Source organism: Acomys russatus, chromosome 1 (genome assembly GCF_903995435.1).
Source record: "Acomys russatus chromosome 1, mAcoRus1.1, whole genome shotgun sequence".
NCBI classification, from domain to species: Eukaryota; Metazoa; Chordata; class Mammalia; order Rodentia; family Muridae; genus Acomys; species Acomys russatus.
Window position 1 is genome coordinate 118,755,714 of NC_067137.1, and position 18,678 is coordinate 118,774,391.

The window sequence follows — 18,678 nt, forward strand, 5'->3', positions numbered from 1 at the left end:
CTCTGCCGCCCAGGCTCTCCGTAGAGTCGCTGCTGCTCTGGGAGGCCCAGCCCGTTGCCCAGGCAACAGGCTCCCGGCAGCCCCCGCGGCCCGGAGTCTATCCCGCCTCCTCCGGGTTGGCGGGGCTGAGGAGTCCTGAGGGGGCTGCCGCGGGAGGTGAGTCCGGGAGCGAGCTGGCGGGTCCCCGACGCCGACCCCGCGCCTTCCCTCCTCCTGGCAGAGCCGCCCTTCCCTGTCTCAGCCCCTCGGAGTCTCCACAGCTGTGTCGCCGCCGTCCCCCTGGCAGCCACCGTAGGCGGCGTGTCTGTCACAGCCCGTGTCCGTGCAGAGCTCCGGGCGTCGCGGCGTTCGCACACTGCCCCGGGCGGCCGCGGCGCCCCAGCTCCCCTTGCTCCTCCCCTCCTGCCCCACCCTGCATCCCTCTGGCGGCGGGCTCCGGGCTCCTCAGCCTTGAGATTGATGTTGCGTTCTGTTCTGTTCCCCGACCCTCAGCGCGATCCCTTACTTTCGCCTGCCAGCGCCAAGCTGCTGGCTTGGGCACCCAGTGGGAGTTCAGTAAGTGTTGGTTAAATGGATAAGGGAAAACCTCCCGGTTAATAAGGACTGTGTGGCCTCGGAGGCCGAGTGGCAAGTGAGGGTTGAAGAATGGGGTGACTCTCGGGTCAGACCCGAGGTCAGGTCACTGTGCTTCCCCTTCCTACCTGTTTACTGGAGCAAGTGCCAACTTCCTAGCTTCAGTTTCGTCATCCGTAAAATGGAGGTGATAAGTTTTTTGTCTTGGCGTGCTGGAAGATTAAACGGGTCAGTGCATGTACTGTTACCCCCGCTGTCACCCACAGGGCTCTGCTGGCTTCGCTGCTTTTTTCCCCTCCTCCCTTATTGAGGCTCTGGGCTCCCATTACTTTGGTTTCTCCTCTCAACTTCTCTTTCCTGCTCTTTGTGCTTTCTCACTGATTTTCAGGGATTTTCTGTTGCGTTTGTTGGCTGACTCTGAGCTGTATCGTTTTGTCATTGACTGGAATGGTCATTTGCAGCCAAGGTTTTAAAAACTTTCGAAGCAGGAAGCTGTGGGCAAGCCAGGTGCTAGGTATGAAGTTGCTCTAGTCCTTATCACCAGAGTCTTTGTCTTCGAAGTCGCATCACTTTTTGTACCTTCTCCCACCCAGCTGTAGTGTTACACACTTGTGACCCTTGTTTTGTAACCTGACTTGGCAGCCCATGCTTGTTCGTTCATTGAGTATTTACTAGTCTTGTCCTATACCAGCTGCTGTGCCAGGCCCTAGGGAGGTGTGGCTTACCCTTCACACCCAGTCACTACCCTCAGCGAAGCTGTAGTGTGGCACTTAAGATTTGATTTTCAGGATGGGCTTGGGAGCCAGTGTGGGGAAGAGGAAATAAAGCAGTCAGTCCTCTAGTGGGTCACTTTTTTCCTTAAGTGTCCCCCCCGCCAGGGTTTCTTAGTGTAGCTCTAGCTGTCCTGGAACTTAGTCTGTAGACCAGACTGGCTTTGAACGCACAGAAATCTGCCTGCCTCTGCCTCCCGAGTGCTGGAATTAAAGGCGTGCACCAACACTGCCCTGCTCTCTCCTTAAATTTTAAAAATTTTGTTGTATGCGAATGGGTGTTTTGACTGCATGTAATTCTGTGTGGCAACTGTGTACAGTGCCTGCAGAGGGCAGAAGAGGGCCTCAGGCCCCCCAGAACTGAAGTTATCTGTCTTGTGGGTGCTGGGAATTGAACCCTGGTCCTCTGGGAGAACAGTCCTTGCTGTTAAGCAGGTTTGTTTCGATGTAGCTGCATTGTTTTTTTTTTTCCATGGAAGACTGTTCCTTAGTGGGCTTGTTTTCAGGTTTTCTTAGGGAAGTTATCCTTTGGAGTTGAGGAGGCTCCTGTTCCAGAGTAGCCTCTATCAGATGTGAGCAAAATGGCTGCCGGGACTTAGTGGGAAAAAGGAAGGAAACGGACAACAGTTGATTGAATTTGGAAAGATGAAGAACAGACTAGGAGATGGTTGTACACGTAAGTAAAAATGGACTTTAGGGTCAAGCATGAGAAGTTTCTACCAGTGTTGACACAGAGGGAGCTTGGGGGAGTCAGGAGGCAGAAATTAGGTGGTGCTTCTTATGAATTGTTGTGACAGAGGCAAGTTTAGAATGTATGTTTGTTTCCCACGTATGTACCCTTTGGGTCTGGTTGTGAGAGGTTTAGTGAATCTTGGCACACTGTCTTGGGGCAGTGCGTCATAGTTTTTTGTTTTGGGGACAGGATCTCACTATAAAACCGAACTGTCCACAGACTTGCTAAGCCCCTCCTACTTCAGTCTCCCGAGTGCTTGAGCTGTATGTATGCACCCTGTGCCTGCCTCAGCACAGGGGTTTTGAGAGAGACTAATCCAAAGAATGTGTGTTGAGTGTTAGTTGTTTGTGTTTGTGTTTGTGTTTGTGTTTTTGTTTGTGGGTAGAGGTGGGAGTTGGGAGACTCTTGCTGTGTATACTTCGATTTGTCAACTGTCAGTGTAGACCAAGCTGGCTTTGGATTTATGGCGAGCATCCTTCCGCTACCTCCCCTGTCCTAGGACTGCAAGCTCGTTTAGGGGACCGGCATGATGCCTCATCAGGTAAGGACACTTGCCATGCAAACCTGGTGACTAGAGTTCAGTCCTGGAACCCATGTAGAGATGAACAAAGAGAACTGACTCCACAACGTTGTCCTGTGGTTTTCACACGTGTGTCATGGCACGCATAAACCATGATACAAATACACTAAAACAGGCTTATCATACATATTAGTAATAAATGCTTTTTTGTTTGTTTTTTTCAAGACAGGGTTTCTCTGTGTAGCTTTGGCTGTCCTGGACTTGCTTTGTAGACGCGGCTGGCCTCAGGGTTAGGGTTAGAACTCACAGAGATCTGCCTGCCTCTGCCTCTCTGAGTGCTGGGATTACTGGTGTGTACCATTGGGCCCAGCAAATCAAGAAAAAAAATTAAAATTTGCAACTGGAGCAGAGAATGGAGATGAAGGTAGCTATAGAGCTTTGTTCAGATGTCTGGTTTCTTTTTTCTTTCTTTTTGTTGTTGGTTTGTTGTTGCTGTTTGTTCTTTCTGAGACAGGGCTTTTGTGTGTGTGTGTGTGTGTGTGTGTGTGTGTGTGTGTGTGTGTGTGTGTGTGTGTGTGTAGCTCTGGCCATCCTGGAACTAGCTCTATAGACCAAGTTGAGCTTGAACTCATAGAGATCCGCCTGCCTCTGCCTCCTGACTGCTGGGATTAAAGTCTGCGCTGCCACCACCACCCTCACCACCACCACCACCATCACCACCACCCCCCTCACCATCACTACCACCACCACCATCACCACCATTGCCCTTTCAGTGCTTGGGTTGGGCTTAACCTGTGAACTCTGGCTAGCTGATAAGAATGGAAGCAGGGAAGTGACGGCATTTCATCTGTAAGATAAATTATTCCCTTTGCATTCTACCATAAAAACTCAACACTTCATCAACTGGACATGGTGGTGTATGCTTGTACTGGCAGCACTCATGAAGCTGAGCCAGATCCCTGGGAATTCTAGGCTAGCCAAAGTGACACTTTGAGACTGTCTCAAAATAAATGAATAAATAACTTAAAAGCCAAAATAAAGATAGAATGTAAGAGCCAGGCATGGTTACACTAAATGATCTCAGCAGAATGTATTTACAAACTTCTATACACGCACATAAGTAACAATTCTTATTAAAGAATAAGAAGCCAAGGAGGTGGGGCCAGGCGTGGAGTCCACGCCTGTAATCCTAGAACTTGGGAGAAGTTTGAGGACCATGAGTTAGAGTGAGACTGTCCTAGGAAAAAACAAAACTTGTACAAAGGTACTAACTGTTACTTTGTATTGAGTTCAGAGAAGGTCCTTGAGCTGTAAATGATATCAGAGCCTGTGGTGACATGTGACCATGTACTGCAGGGTGCATAATTTGGGCTGTAGTTTGTGGAGTGCTCATTGAAGAGATGGTTGGATATAGTTCACCTTCCATGTTTATGGAGTGGATGGGGAATGGGAGAGAAAAACATTGTGACTTTTAAAAAATGGTTTATTTTATATGTATATGTTTACTGTTTTTCTGTATGTCACTAATGTGGGTGCCTGTGGAAACCAGAAGAGTGTATCAAAGCCCCTGGAATTAGGGTTACAAGAAGTAACCCCCAGAAATGGGTACTTGAGCTCAGATCGTCTGGAAGAGTAGCAAGCACTTTAAAGCACTAGTCTGTCTCTCTAGCCCACAACTTCTGTTTTTAACTTGACTTTTGCATTTTTTTAACTGAAATACTCATAGCCAAAGAATCATTGTTTATATTTTAAATTTTATTTATATGCATATGTGTGCCTGCTTATCTGTATGTGTACTGTGTACATTCAGTGCCTCCAGAGGCCAGAAGAGGGCGTCAGATCCCTTAGCACTGGCGTTAACAGGCAGTTGTGAGCTGCCATGTGGGTGGGAGCTGAGAAGCTAATCCATGTTCTGCGGAAGAAGAATAAGTGTTCTCAACTGCTGAGCCACCTCTTAGGCCCTGGCATTGTTAATCTTGGCTGGGGTGAAAGGACTGGGGCATAGCGCAGTGGTAGACATCTTTCCTAGCAAGAGTGAGGGCTCTGTGTGTCATCCCAAGCAGAGAGAAAAATGGGGAGCCAAGGGAGCAGGGTTGTATCGAGAATAGTGTTTTGCAATAGGACTGTACGTCAACATTTTATTCACTCAGCAAATGTTTATGGATGTCTACTCTATGCTGAAAGAAGATTGCCATTCCTTCTCACAGAAGAGGTTGTCTTAGCACGTGAAGAATCAGAGGCTGTGGTGAGGTTTATGTAGGGCATGTAGCAGATGCAAAGGGAAGCTTGGAGATTGATAAACAATCAGTCTTTCTGTAGTGATAATGTTTCTACTGCGGGCCCAGAGATGAAAAGGAGCCACATCTCTGAGTAGAGGGGTTGGTGAGTTATGAAGCCTGAGTGGGGAGAAGGGCTCATTGGCGTCAGTGCTTGGAGACTAAGTGGAGGTGAGCAGGAGTGAGGAGCTGTGGATTGGTGGGCACCAGCGTTCCAGCTTGAAGAGCACTTGACTCAGGGTCTGGCTTTGGTGCTGCTACTTCAAACTGCGCTCTCCTCAGCATCCAGAAGTTAACGTTGGTAGCGTCATTGCATCACCAGGATCACAGGTGTGTGACACCATACTAGCTTATTATCCCAACCATTTTCAGATGGGTAAATGGCAACCTAGAGCCATGAAATAATTTCCCCAGGGTCCCACAGCTAATTTTAGGATATCATTGGGGATTCAGCCCTTGTTCTTTTTCCCTCTGACGTTGTTAGCCAATGTGCTGCTGCCGCTTTACTACAGCAGAAGGTGCCAATTTAACTAAAGGCAATGGGTCTGAGCCTGAGGTAGGCCAACGTAGCCTTCAAGCTTGTATGAAAATTGGGCAGGCCAGGGAAGCAAAAGCACTAGTCTGGAGTGTTCATCAATCTAGTTTTCCTCAAATGTATCACAAGATAGGGAGGAAGCAGCTCTTGATTTCTTCTTAGTCCAACTCAGACACACCTTCTCCTGAGGGCACGTTTTGTCAGCTTCAGCTTCAGCCCTTTTCCCATTTGACCACTGGGTGGAAGGCACAACCCTGCCTTAAAGAGATCCAGTGGGCCTCCTGCCTGCCTTACGCTTGGGCCTGGGACTTACTGAGCTCTACATGTCCCTCGCAAAACATGTTTAAAGCATAAATCATTATGACAGCTACAAAAAACAGTTTGGCAATACATTTTAAAATTTCAGCTGGGTGTGGTGGTGCACCCTTTTAATCCCAGAACTTGGGAGGCAGGGGCAGGTGGATCCCTGTGAGTTTGAGGCCATTCTGGTCTACAAAGTGAGTCCAGGACAGCCATGGTGACCCAGAGAACCGTTGTCTTGAAAAACAAACAAGCAAACAAAACACGAAAAAATTCAATATTTTCACCTCTTGAAGCCCCTGTTAATATTACCAATTCACTTCCACTAGACTAGCCTTTTTTGCCAGGCAGTGGTGGCGCACACCTTTAGTCCCAACTCTCCAGAGGCAGAGGCAGTCGGATCTCTGTGAGTTCAAGGCCAGCCTGGTCTACACAGCGAGTCCAGGACAGCCAAGGCTAAACAGAGAAACTCTGTCTCGAAAAACCAAAAAATTAAAATAAAATAAAAATAGACTAGCCTATTCTCACCTTTTGAAATGTTTCCAAGGATCTGGAGAAATGAGCCTTTTCCTCCCCAGTTTGCTTTTGGTCATGGTGTTTCACCACAGCAGTAGGAACCCTGGCTAGGACAGCACCTGAAGGTGTAACTGCCTCCAAGTTGGTCAGACTGTCACTGTGTGCTGTTGCTTCTGTCAGAGCTGTGGTCTGGGCCATGGAGTAAGGGTCAGACTGATTCAAGGCTCAGCTCTGTGGTCGCCACTGAGTCTCATTTCAGTGCTGTCTTTTGAGAGTTGGAGACGAGGCCACCTATGCTAGGACAGAGAAGGGGGAAGGGCTGATTGAGGTTGATAAACAGCAGGTGCTGGGGAGGGTGAAGTGTCTTGATTTGGTGTGGAGGGGCAGGCGGGAGCTGCAGGGTGACTGGGTTCCAAACACTGGGGTGGCTGTTGGCTGTGGGATCTGCTTTTCACCAGACATTGCCAGGGAACTTACTTCCCTAGGGTGGACTTTCTCCTGGGCCCTGCTCAGACAGGCTGGGTGCCTTTGGTAGAGTTTTTTCCAGACTTTTTGGTGCAGGGTGGCAAGTGATTTTGAAGCAGAGCTAGAATTTATTAAGAAAAGTTGGAGATTGTTTTGTTTCATTTTGACAGTGTTTTCATTGTAGCCCAGGCTAAATTTGAATTTAAAGCAATATTCTTATCCCATTCTCCTGAGTGCTGGGGCTACAAGCATTCTCTACCTATCCAAGAGGATTTAAAATGAGTTTAGGCATGACCACTGTGACCTTCAGGCAAGAGAGAGGTGTTTAGGTGGGGCGTACAGAGTCAGAGTCTTCTTGAGGGCTCTGGCTCACGTAGTTTACACTGACCCTGCATCTCCTCATGGGAATCTGTGGTCATCCCTGTGCGTTTGTGTGTCTGTTTTGTCGTGGTTGCCTTTCTGTCTAGACCATAAACTCCTCGGAAAGAATGATGCCTGATGCTCTTCTGTTTTACCCCAGTGTTGACTGTCACGTCGGCTGTGGGAGCTAGTCCTAACTGAAGTGCCTTTGGAGTTAAAGTGCTGAAGGTACCTTAGCCCTCACTTACTTTCTCTGCTTAAGCTCCATCTAGAATTTCTTTTTTAAAGCATTATTTTCATTATTATTTTTATAATTTTTTCATTATTATTTTATAATTATTTCATGTGTATGAGTTTTGCCTGCATGTAACTCGGCACCATGTGCCTGCTTTGCCCACAGTGGCCAAAAGAGGGCGTCTATCCCCTGGAACTAGAGTTACAGGTGATATGAGCTATAATAAAGGGGCTGGGTATTGAACCTGGGTCTTCTGGAAGATTAGTCAGTATTCTTAACCATTGTACCATCTCTATCATCCCAGTTCATTTAATTTTAAATTATGTGTATGTGCCTGTGTCTGTGAGAGTATGTGCATGTGAGTGCACTGTGGGTGGTGGCCAGAAGAGGGCATGAGATCCTCTGGAGCTGGAGTTACAGGAGGTTGTGGGTTGTCTCCCCTGGGAACCATGAGATGGCTTCTAGCCATTAAGCCATCTCTTCAACCCCTTCATCTATGATTCTTATCTGCCCAAAAATACCATGTTCCCACTACTAAACATTACTACTTTTTGGCATGACTAGACATTGAAAGAGTTACAGTGTGGTATTCTGTAGCCTGCAGGTCTCCCTAGATGACGAACAAACATTCCCTCTGTCTGGAGAGCATCTGTGGAAACCTTGACCATGGCATCCCTGTCAGAGCCTGTAACGTTCCGAGAATTCTGCCCTTTGTACTATCTCCTCAACGCCATCCCCACAAAGATCCAGAGGGGCTTCCGCTCTATTGTGGTCTACCTCACGGCCCTGGATACCAACGGGGACTACATCGCGGTGGGCAGCAGCATCGGCATGCTCTACCTGTACTGCCGGCACCTCAACCAGATGAAGAAGTACAACTTTGAAGTAAGTCTTGCTTTTCTTTGCATCTGAGAGTGTACCTGCTGTGGCTGTAGTTTCTTCTGCTGATGTTCTAACTGTCCACAGAGGCACTTCGCCTTTGACTGCTAGACTCCAGCTTCAAACCTCCCTCAAACAATACATGACGTCATTTCCAACTGAGAGTGCATAACTAAATGTTTCCAACCTCTGTCTCCAGAAATCTTTCATCGCTTAAAAAAAAAAAAATTTGAAAATTACCAATTGCGCCCAGCTGCAGCACTCGGGAGACAGAGGCAGTTGGATCTCTGTGAGTTTGAGGCCAGCCTGGTCTACGAAGTGAGTCTAGGACAGCCAAGGCTACACAGAGAAACCCTGTCTCGAAAAACAAACAACCAACAACAAAAATTTACCAATTGCTAGCAAACTTTGCTGTTTGTTTCTTAGTATCTTTGTTTGTTTCTTAGTCTCTTGATTGATTTAAATTATCTCTACTCTCTTGAGATTATTCTGAAAAGGATTTATTGTCATCAGGCCATTATGCATATATATCTATATATATTTTTAAATTTTATTTATTTATTTGTTTATTTAGTTTTTCAAGACAGGGTTTCTCTGTGTAGCCTTGGCTGTCCCGCACTCACTTTGTAGACCAGGCTGGCCTCTAACTCACAGTGATCCACCTGCCTCTGCCTCCCGAGTGCTGGGATTAAAGGCGTGCGCCACCACACCCAGCTGATTATGCATCTCTTAAATGAGTGGTCTTCTACATAAGGAACTCCTGATCCTCATGTATGACTCAGGCATCTCTGAGTGCTGTAGGTCTGGCTGGGGACATGGATGACCTGGTATGACTGGCTGGTACCATTTAATCAGCATTTGTATCTTACTAAGTACATAGCTTTAATCTTTTTTTGTTTGTTTGTTAATTTGTTTTGAGACAGGAGTTATCTGTATAGCAGGCCTGGTTGTCTTGGAATTCGCTTTATAGATCAGGCTGGTCTCCCGAGTGCTAGGATTATAGGGGTGCACCATCATGCTTTCATCTTAAAAACAAAAAACAAAACAAAAATCCTCACTATGTACGTAGCCCAGGCTAGCCTCATGACTCAGTCTTCCAAGATTTCCGGCACTTGAGGCCTGGTGACTATGACACTTGGCTACTACCATGTAGCCTTATGGCACTCTGTTGTGCCTGTGGTTGGTGGGATTTTGGGGACTAAAGCAAGGCTTTTGTATTTAGGATATAAAACTTAGGTTTTAATCAACATTGTATTACGATTTTGATTTAAAATTAGTTTTTGTTTTTTGAGACAGGGTTTATCCATGTAGTCCTGGCTGTCTGGAACTCACAGAGATCCACCTGCCTCTGCCTTTGCCTCCAGAGTGCTAGGATTAAAGACGTGGGCCACTGCCACCTGACCAAAAATTAGTTTTTAAAAACTAACTTAAATGAATCTGTGCTTTTATAACTTTAAAACTTTAAAAATTACACTAATTTATTTATTTTTGTGTGCATTTATGTGAGCAAATATGAAGGTCAGAACTGTGCAGGAGTCAGTTCTCTCCTCACCCACGTGGGTCCAGGGACTGAACTCACATTATCCAGCTTGGAGAGGAGCCCCTTCACCTGTGTGCTACCTCATCACCCCCCTTGTCTGAGGAGCTGAGATTAAACTCGGGGCCTTTGCATGCTAGGCAAGCACTATATCACCGAGCCATATCTCTAGGTTTCTGTGTTTATTTAAAAATGACAAAACTGACTAGCATTCATGTGGCCCATGCTATGGCAGGCACTATGGTAAACCTTTACATTCATGAATTCATTTTATCTTCACAAACCCAGTGTCATGGAGACACTGAAGCACAGAACAGGTAAGTAATGCACCTGCAGTTGGGCACTTCATAAATGGCAGATTAGCATTTGAACCTGGACTAAGTATCTAGTCTATATTAATTTTTTTTTTTTTGCAATTGGGGATACAGCTCAGCGGTGGAGTGCTTGCCTAGCATGCACACAAGCCCCTGGGTTCAGTCTTCTGAAAAAAACAGCAAAAACTCAGTTATGACATTTTGAGGAGGATCTGAGCTCAGTTTCCAGCACCCATGTCATGGACACAACCATTGTTAATTCTAGTTCCAGAGAATCTGATGCTCTCTTCTGAACTCTCAGGGAAACCAGGCAAAACACTTATACACACATATATTAAATAACTTTTAAAAACATTGCTATTCTTGTTTTTTGGTAGGTAGCTAGGCAGGCAGGCAGTTGATGTAGTCCAAGATGGCCTAGAATTCATGATGCAGCTTAAACTGGCCTCAAATTTGTGATCCTCCTACACCAGCCTCCTGAGTGCTGGGGTATTTGGCAGGCACCACCTTACCCATCTTGTGTGTGTGTGTGTGTGTGTGTGTGTGTGTTTATGGAGGGTTATTTCACAGATTTGACTGCTCAAGTTCTCAAAACCCTGAGAATCGTTATAATTAATCTTTAAATTATAATTATACATTTACTATATCAAAAATTTCTCAGATCTTCACACACTTAACAAGGAAGACTTATGAATGAAAAATGAACCCTAGCAGTATAAATTGAAGTTATTGTCAGACATAGGAACCAAACTGCTAAAGATAAAAACTCTTAGGCTAGGCATGGTCTTGCACACCTATAATCCCAGCACACGTAAGGCAGAGGCAGGTGGATGGCTGAGTTCCAGGCCAGCCTGGTCTATCTAGTGAGGTCCACGATAGCCAGGTCTATATAGAAAGACCCTGTCTCAAATAGAACAAATGAGCAAAACAAAACAAAAAGAAAAACTCTTTAATTTAGCTTGAAAAAAGTAACCTATTACCTCTACGGATGGTGGTTTGAGTGACTGCAGAAGACAGTAGCACATATTCTGAAAGAACTACCAGCTGGGTATGGTAGCAGACACTTGTTGTCTCAGCTACTTGAGAGACTGTGGTAACAGGATCACTTGAGTCCCCAAGTTCAAGACCAGACAACACAGCAGGACTTCTCTCAAAACAAACAAAACTTGCAAGAATTGCCCAGCCTTAAAATGTCTATTGTAAGTAAGGTGGAGCTGAGCATCATGGCTTACACCTGGAATCCTGGCACGTGTGAGCCTAGACAGGCTGATTGCTGTGAGTTCAAAGTTAACCTGTGCCCCAGAGTGAGACCCTCTCTCAAAAAAACAAACAACCGAGGTAAATCCTGGTGATAAAAGCTGGGCATGGTGGCACATACCTTTAATTCCAGCACTTAGGAGGCAGAGGCAGATGGATCTCTTTGAGTTCAAAGCCAGCCAGGCTACACAGGGAAACTCTATCTCGAAAAACAACAACAACAACAACAAAACAAAACAAAAGGCAAGGGGAAAAAAATCCAGATGATTAAATGCCTGTGACCCTAGCTCTCAGGAGGCTTAGGTAGGAGAATTGTGAATTTGAGACCAATCAGATCTACATAGCAAGTTCCAGGCCAGCCAGGGTTACCCAGCAAGATGTCTAAATTAAATGAGGAGGAAAAGGAGAGGTGAGGAATAAAGTATTCTTTTCTTTTCTTTTGCTTTTTCTTTTTCTTAGATGATTGAAAATAGGATATTGATTGTCAATACCTGCTCTGAAGTTATTGTTTAAGGAAATTCTTCAGACGGAGGGAACACAGCATCAGGAAAGAATGAAAAGTTATAGTAAATAAAATAGATTATTTATCCTCTATTGAGTACTTTAAGATCTATCTGACAGTTGAAAGCAGGAAGCTTTTACCTGTTGAGTTTTCAGTGTGAGTAGAGGTGACATGAGTAGGGTGCTATATGGTGCTAGGCTCATTAGAGGTGAACTCTGAAAGTACATGTTAGGGTTAGGGATATAGCCCAGGGGTATAGAGCACATGCTTAGCATGTACAGATCCTGGGTTCAGTCCCCAATGCATGTGTGCTTTCTCTCTTACACACACACACACACACACACACACACACACACACACAGACACACACACATACACAGTTAAATATGTATGTATTGTAAACCTCTTGAGCAACATTTGTAAAAAAAATCTGCATATAGCCAGGCAGTGGTGGCACACACCTTTAATCCCAGCACTTGGGAGGCAGAGGCAGTGGGATCTCTGTGAGTTTAAGGCCTGTCTGTTCTATAAATCCTAGTCCAGGACAGCCAAAGCTGTTACACACAGAGAAACCTTGTCTCAAAAAAAAAAAAAAAAAAAAAAGTACATATGCCAGTAGTTACATTAAGTACAAATGATTCAAACATATCTAAAAGACAGAAATTATCAGAATAGATCCAAAAAAAGGTGAAAGCCAGCCGCAGAAACATGTGACTGTTACCTGAGTGTGTGTGTGTGTGTGTGTGTGTGTGTGTGAGATCCTTGAAGTTCATTGGCCAGCAGCTAGCCAAAATGATGATGTTAATTTCATTGAGAAACTGTGCTGAAAACAGATGGTGAGCTGGCAAAATGACATCAGGTAAAGGCACTTGTTACTTGGAATCTGCATAGTGGGAGGAGAGAACCAGTTTCCACAAGTTGTCCTTGGACCTCCATGTGTGTTCCATAGGATGTGCTCATGTAAACACACAAAATAAATAAGTAAATATAAAACAATTGTTTTTATTTGTTTGTTTTTCGAAACAGGGTTTCTTTGTGTAGCCTTGGCTGTCCTGGACTCATTTTGTAGACCAGGTGGGCCTCGAACTCACAGTGATCCACCTGCCTCTGCCTCCTGAGTGCTGGGATTAAAGGCATGTGCCACTGTCGCCTGGTGTAAAACAATTTTTTAAAGCAATTGAGGAAAGATACTCAGTATCTCTGAATCTCTGCATGTAAGCACACACACAAACACGTATGCATATCCACATGCACACATCTGTGCTAACAGGTTCATACCCCACACATAACACAAAAATACCATTTTATACTCAAATAAAACAGGTAAAACAAATATAGCATTAGTCATAAATTCAATTAAAATGTAATTAAACAAGTAAGTTAAAATAAAAAGATAGATCTGGGGAGTTAGCTTTAGTGGGTAAAGTATTTACTGAGCAGGCAGGAGGATCTGATTTGACCTTCACAACAGTACACACAAAAAGAAAACCTCTGATTTCAGCACTGAGGGGCAGAGATAGAAGGATCCCAGTGGCTTGCCAGCAAGTCAATCTAGCCAAAACTGTGAGCTCCAGGTTCAGCTGGAGTTAATGAGTGTTCTAGCTAGTTTCATGTCAGCTTCATACAAGCTAGAGTCATTTCGAAAAAAGGGGCCTCAACTGAGCAAATGCACTTACTAGATTGACCTGTGGGGCAGCCTGGAGTGTACTTTTTTTCCTCCCCAAGACAGGGTTTCTCTATGTAATAGCCCTGACTGTTCTGGAACTCTCTTTGTAGACCAGGCTGGCCTCGAACTCACAGAGATCTGCCTGCCTCTACCTCCCAAGTGCTGGGATTAAAGGTGCCACCGTACCCAGCCTGTGGTGCACTTAAAAAAATTATTTAGATATTTATTTTATGTATGAGTGCTCTATCTGCGTGTACACCTGCATACCAGAAGAGGGCATCAGATCATATAATAGATGGTTGTGAGCCACCATGTGGTTGCTGGGAATTGAACTCAGGACCTCTGGAAGAGCAGACAGTACTCTTAATCTCTGAGCCATCTCTCCAACCCTCAATATTGTTTTCTAAACAAAGGGATAACAGGAGTAAAAAGAGATGTTACATAATGATAACAGGGTTGATTCACAGAGAAGAAGACGGGGTCTGAAGTCTGTCTGTCCCTAATAACAGAGCTTCCCCATATGTGAAGGAAGAAATAGAACAAGTCAGTATTAACAAGAGACATGGAGTCTCTCTAATAAAAGTAGGAGCTAGAAAAATGAGAATATAGAACTGAGCAGTCACTGTCAGCCAGCTTCATCTAATTCACATTTATAGAGCTGAATACACATTAAACAAAACCAAAAAGCAACAGAGTCAGGCAGGGCATGGTGGTGCACATCTTTAATCCCAGCACTCGAGAGGCAGAGGCAGGTGGATCACTGTGAGTTTGAGTCCAGCCCGGTCTATAAAGTGAGTCCAGGACAGCCAGGGATACACAGAGAACCCCTGTCTCAAAAAATCAAAAAAAAAAAAAAAAAAAAAAAGCAACAGAGTCTCACTCTGTAATCTTGGCTGGTCTGGAACTCACTATGTAGACCAGGCAGTCCTTGAATTCACAGAGGTCAGCCAGCCTCTTCCTCCAAGTACTTGGATTAAGGGAGCACCACCATTCCGACTGGATACGTATTGTTTACAAATACATGTGGGACATTCACTAAATGTGCCTCTACAAGTTTTAAGTTGGACTGCACATTTTGTCTTTTCATTGAAATATAACTTATATAAAGTATACAACTTGATGCATATACCCTTTCCCCCCCAATCACCTAGATCAGATAAAGAACACACACACACACACACACACACACACACACACACACACACACGCCAAAAGAGAATATCAGTCATCTTCTGTCCCTCTTCGTTCTGTTGCCTTGAAACAAGGTCTTTTAATGAACCAGAAACTTGCCAGTTTGCCTAGGCTAGCTGACCATTAAGGTCCCAGGATCTGCCTGTCTCTGCCCTCCCCCAATGTTGGGGTTCCAGGCACATACAGGCAGGCTTAATGTGGGAGCTGCAGATTTGATCTCAGGCTCTCATGCCTGTACAGCCATGGTTACTTGTCTCCCAGGAGGCCCAGATGCTGCCTGACAGGAAGTGTGGACTGTCCAAGTGCCATCTGCTTCTGGGCAGAAAAGGGAAGTGAGGAGTCAAAGGTTCTGCCTCTCCCAGGAAGCTGGACTCCATGAAACTGAAACCCATGCCAGAAGATCTCCAGTTCACCTGGAGGTGTAGGAGAAACAATTAAGTGTTACTGCTCTTTTAGCTGGGCTGCCAGCACCAGGCCAGGTGGCATCAGGGAGCTTAGAGCTCCAAAACCCAAGTCAGGCAGCAGTGAGGGCTAACAGCCAGTAGCAGAGGCTCAGAGCTCCAAAACTAAGAGGTAGTGGCGGGATCCTGGTTTGGTTTGGGCAGACAAAATGGCTGTTTTAAGAACAGCTGGCCTCTCATCTCTGAAGATGGCCACTGCAGTGGGTGGTGGCCAGTCCTTGGTGACATGTTGACAAATGGCGGAAGCTGGAGGAGGCCAGCAGCACATGACTGTCTAACCAGTAGTCAAGCCCCAGGACCCAGCAGTGAATTCTTCAGGGAGGAGGGGAGCCCTTCTTTTCCCAGGATAAATGATGAGTTTCAGAAGGTCATGGTGAAGAAATGGAGTGAGAGAGAGTTTATTTTGTGAATCAGGGACGTTATAAACCTTGGGTCCCGCAGACCAGCTCCAGGAAACAGTGAAGAGAAAAGAAGAGAAAGTCTTGGTGAATCTATGGTAGAGAGAATTGAGCAGTGGTGAAGAGCTGGTTAAGGGAGCCAACTGTTGGGGAACAGCTAGCTATAGGAACCAGCTGTTGAGGAGAGGTTAAGGAACGGAGGAAAAAAATACTAGACCCAGGCATATGCGGTATAAACTGAAAGGTCTTAAAGCCCAGGAGACCTTTACTTTTTCTGTCCCTCTGTGTTGCTTGCTTACTCTTACTTTTCTGTCTCTGTTACTCCTTGGGCCAACCCCAGTACTTTATTTAAAATGAAGTTCAATTTTTTAATTACAGTCAATAGAACATTTAAACATCAAAGCAAGAGAACAGTCTAACAAAAAAAAAAATACAATCAATCAGTTCCATATAACCTACAATAAAGCATACAACAAAACTCAAATTTCAAGCAATGGTCAGCATAACCTGTTTATTATTTCTTAAGCAATACTCGGGAAAGTTTAATCATAAATTTCCCTGGGCTAAAGCCATTGTGTTTACATGATTGTCATAGCAACATAATTTGCTCACAATGGATTGCCTAGAACTGGAGTTACAGATAGTCGCCGAGTTGCCTTGTGGGTACTGGGAACTGAACCCAGATTATTTGAATGAGCAGCCAGTGCTCTTAACCTCTCTCCATTCCCCTAGTTCAGTTTAATTCCAAATTTATATAGGAGTGCAGATATGAGATTTATTTTTCTTTTTCAGAGGGTCTTATGTGGACTCACTGTGTATAGTCAAGGGTGTCTTTTAACTTCTGATCTTCCTTCCTATACCTGCCGAGTGCTGAGATTACAGGTACATGCCACTGCACATGGCTTATGTGGTGCTGGGAATCAAACACAGGCTTCATGTGTGCCAAGCAAACACTCTACCAATTGAGCCATATCCTCCCCTGCCCATATTTGTTTTCATATATATATATGTATGTATGTATATATGTATGTATGTATGTATGTGTGTGTGTATGTATATATATACACACACACACACATATATGTGTATATATATATTTGTGTGTGTGTGTGTGTGTGTGTGTGCATTGGTATGAGGATATCAGATCCCTTGGAACTGGAACTGGAGTTATAGACAGTTGTGAGCTGCCATGTGGGTGCTGAGAATCAAATATGGGTCTTTTAGAAGAACAGACAGTGCTCTTAACCGCTGAGCCATCTCTTCAGCCCCCACATTTGTTTTCTCATTCTTTACTTCTCTCTCTGGAGCACACTCTGTAGATCTGGCTTTAACATAGAGATCCACCTGCCTCTGCCTCTTGAGTGCTGGGATTAAGTGCTGTGCTCCACCACTGCCCAGCCCCACATTTGTTTTTCCTGAAAATTAATAAGTCGATTTTTAAAATTAGATGAAACTGTGATAGTCAGTATATTGGTACAAAATTGCCAGATGGGAGGCAGTGATCTCCTAGGAAACAAATTTACGAGGCTTCAGTAGCTAAGTCAGAGTGGCATTAGCTCAAACAAGGCCGGATGCACAGAGCCAGGTGGTAGCAGGGTAGGGGATTGCTTCCTGTCACTTGATAGCTGAGGCTGCCAGTCCAGGTGTCTCCCTTCCTGAGCCATGCGCCCACTGTTGGGTTTAGGCTCTTCCCTGAGTGTCGGGCAGTGTTCCCTCCTTCGCCCAGGCATCACATCTTGCTCCGTTTTTGTGGTGCAGAGTTAAGGAAGTTGTCAGAGGAAGCAGAAGCCTTTGTACCTCCAGTTTATTAAAAGGTTGTGTGAAAACTCTTAACAGTTGCTCTTTGTTAGCATAGAAGGAAAAAGAAGCGCTTCTTAAGAGTTCTTCTCTTATTTGGTCTTCTTAACTGTTTCAGAATATTTTGCATTTGCTAGGTATTTGATATGGCAGCAGGTTCTCTTGAAGTTTGTTAAGTTTTGGCTCGCCATAAGAAGCTAATAATGAAAGCTTTGTCTGACTACACAGTTCCCAAGAGTGAGCTCACAAAGAGTGCTTTCTTCTGATGTGGTTTTGTCCATGTATAAAGGAAAAGCAGCCTGCCAAGGTGCCAGAGAAGGTGGGTGGTGCCAGCCTAATGCTTTGGTGTAGGTCCAGAAAACCAGTCCAGGCACCTTTCAAGTCAAATCATCATTAACAGTTTTGTTTCGTTTTGAGACAAGGTCTCACTCTGTTGTTCAGGCAGGCTTTGAACTCTCCGCAAATATTCTCTAAATATTTGAGAGGTAGGTTCTTACTGCTGATAGCTGCTTCTGATTACTTACGTGTCAGGAAAATTGGTAGCCATTTTGAATTTCCCCTTATTGTTGTAGGACCCTCCCTCTCCAGCTGAAGTGACTTCCAGGGTATTTAAAGAATTGGCTCAGTGTTTAAGAATGTATACTGCTCCTGCAGAGGACCCGTGTCTGGCTCTCAGCACCACATCAAGCACCTCAGAACCACCTGTGACTCCAGCTTTAAGACATCCAAAACCCTCTTCTGGCCTTCAAAGTCACCTGCACTCACATACACATACCCACACAGACATATACATGTAATTTAAAAGTAAAATAAATATTTTTTATTTTTTGAAAATATATTTTCTTCTGCCCCTCCCAACTCCCCCCCCACCCCTCCAGGGTTTCTCTCTATAGCATTGGCTGTCCTGGACTTGTTTTGTAGACAAGGCTGGCCTCGAACTCAGAATTTTTTTTTCTTCAAACTCAGAATTTGAACTCAGAATATTGCCTCTGTTTCCCGAGTGCTGGGATTAAAGGCATGCAACACCACACCCAGCTCATCGTGTGTCAGTGTGTGTGTGTGTGTGTGTGTGCGCGTGCGCGCGCGTATGTGTGTGTGTGTGTGTGAGTGTGTGTTGTGGTTTCTCCCCATGTCCTCCCAAATCCTCCTCACTTTCCTACCTATCCAACTCCACACTTTCTTCCTCTCTGTCTTTAAAAAACAGACAAATAAAATAAAATAAAAACAGAATACAAAGAAAAAGCACAAAAAGCAACATGCGCGCACGCACGCGCACACACACACACACACACACCATTAAAAACAAAAGTAAGGTTAAAAATGCCCAAAAAAGCCAGGCAGTGGTGGTGCACACCTCTGATCCCAGTACTCAGGAGGCAGAGGCAGGCAGATC

The 18,678-nt window shown here is 45.0% G+C and overlaps 1 protein-coding gene across 1 annotated transcript in view; it reads left to right on the plus strand.

Moving 5' to 3' along the window:
* Window positions 1-13: 13 nt before the first annotated feature.
* Window positions 14-18,678, plus strand: part of Tecpr2 (tectonin beta-propeller repeat containing 2) — an 89,948-nt gene continuing 71,283 nt past the window's right edge. The window contains exons 1-2 of the mRNA XM_051151635.1: window positions 14-156; window positions 7,881-8,168. Of these exons, the coding sequence (XP_051007592.1) occupies window positions 7,950-8,168 (219 nt within the window). The 5' untranslated portion in view covers window positions 14-156; window positions 7,881-7,949. The remainder of the gene's footprint in view (window positions 157-7,880; window positions 8,169-18,678) is intronic.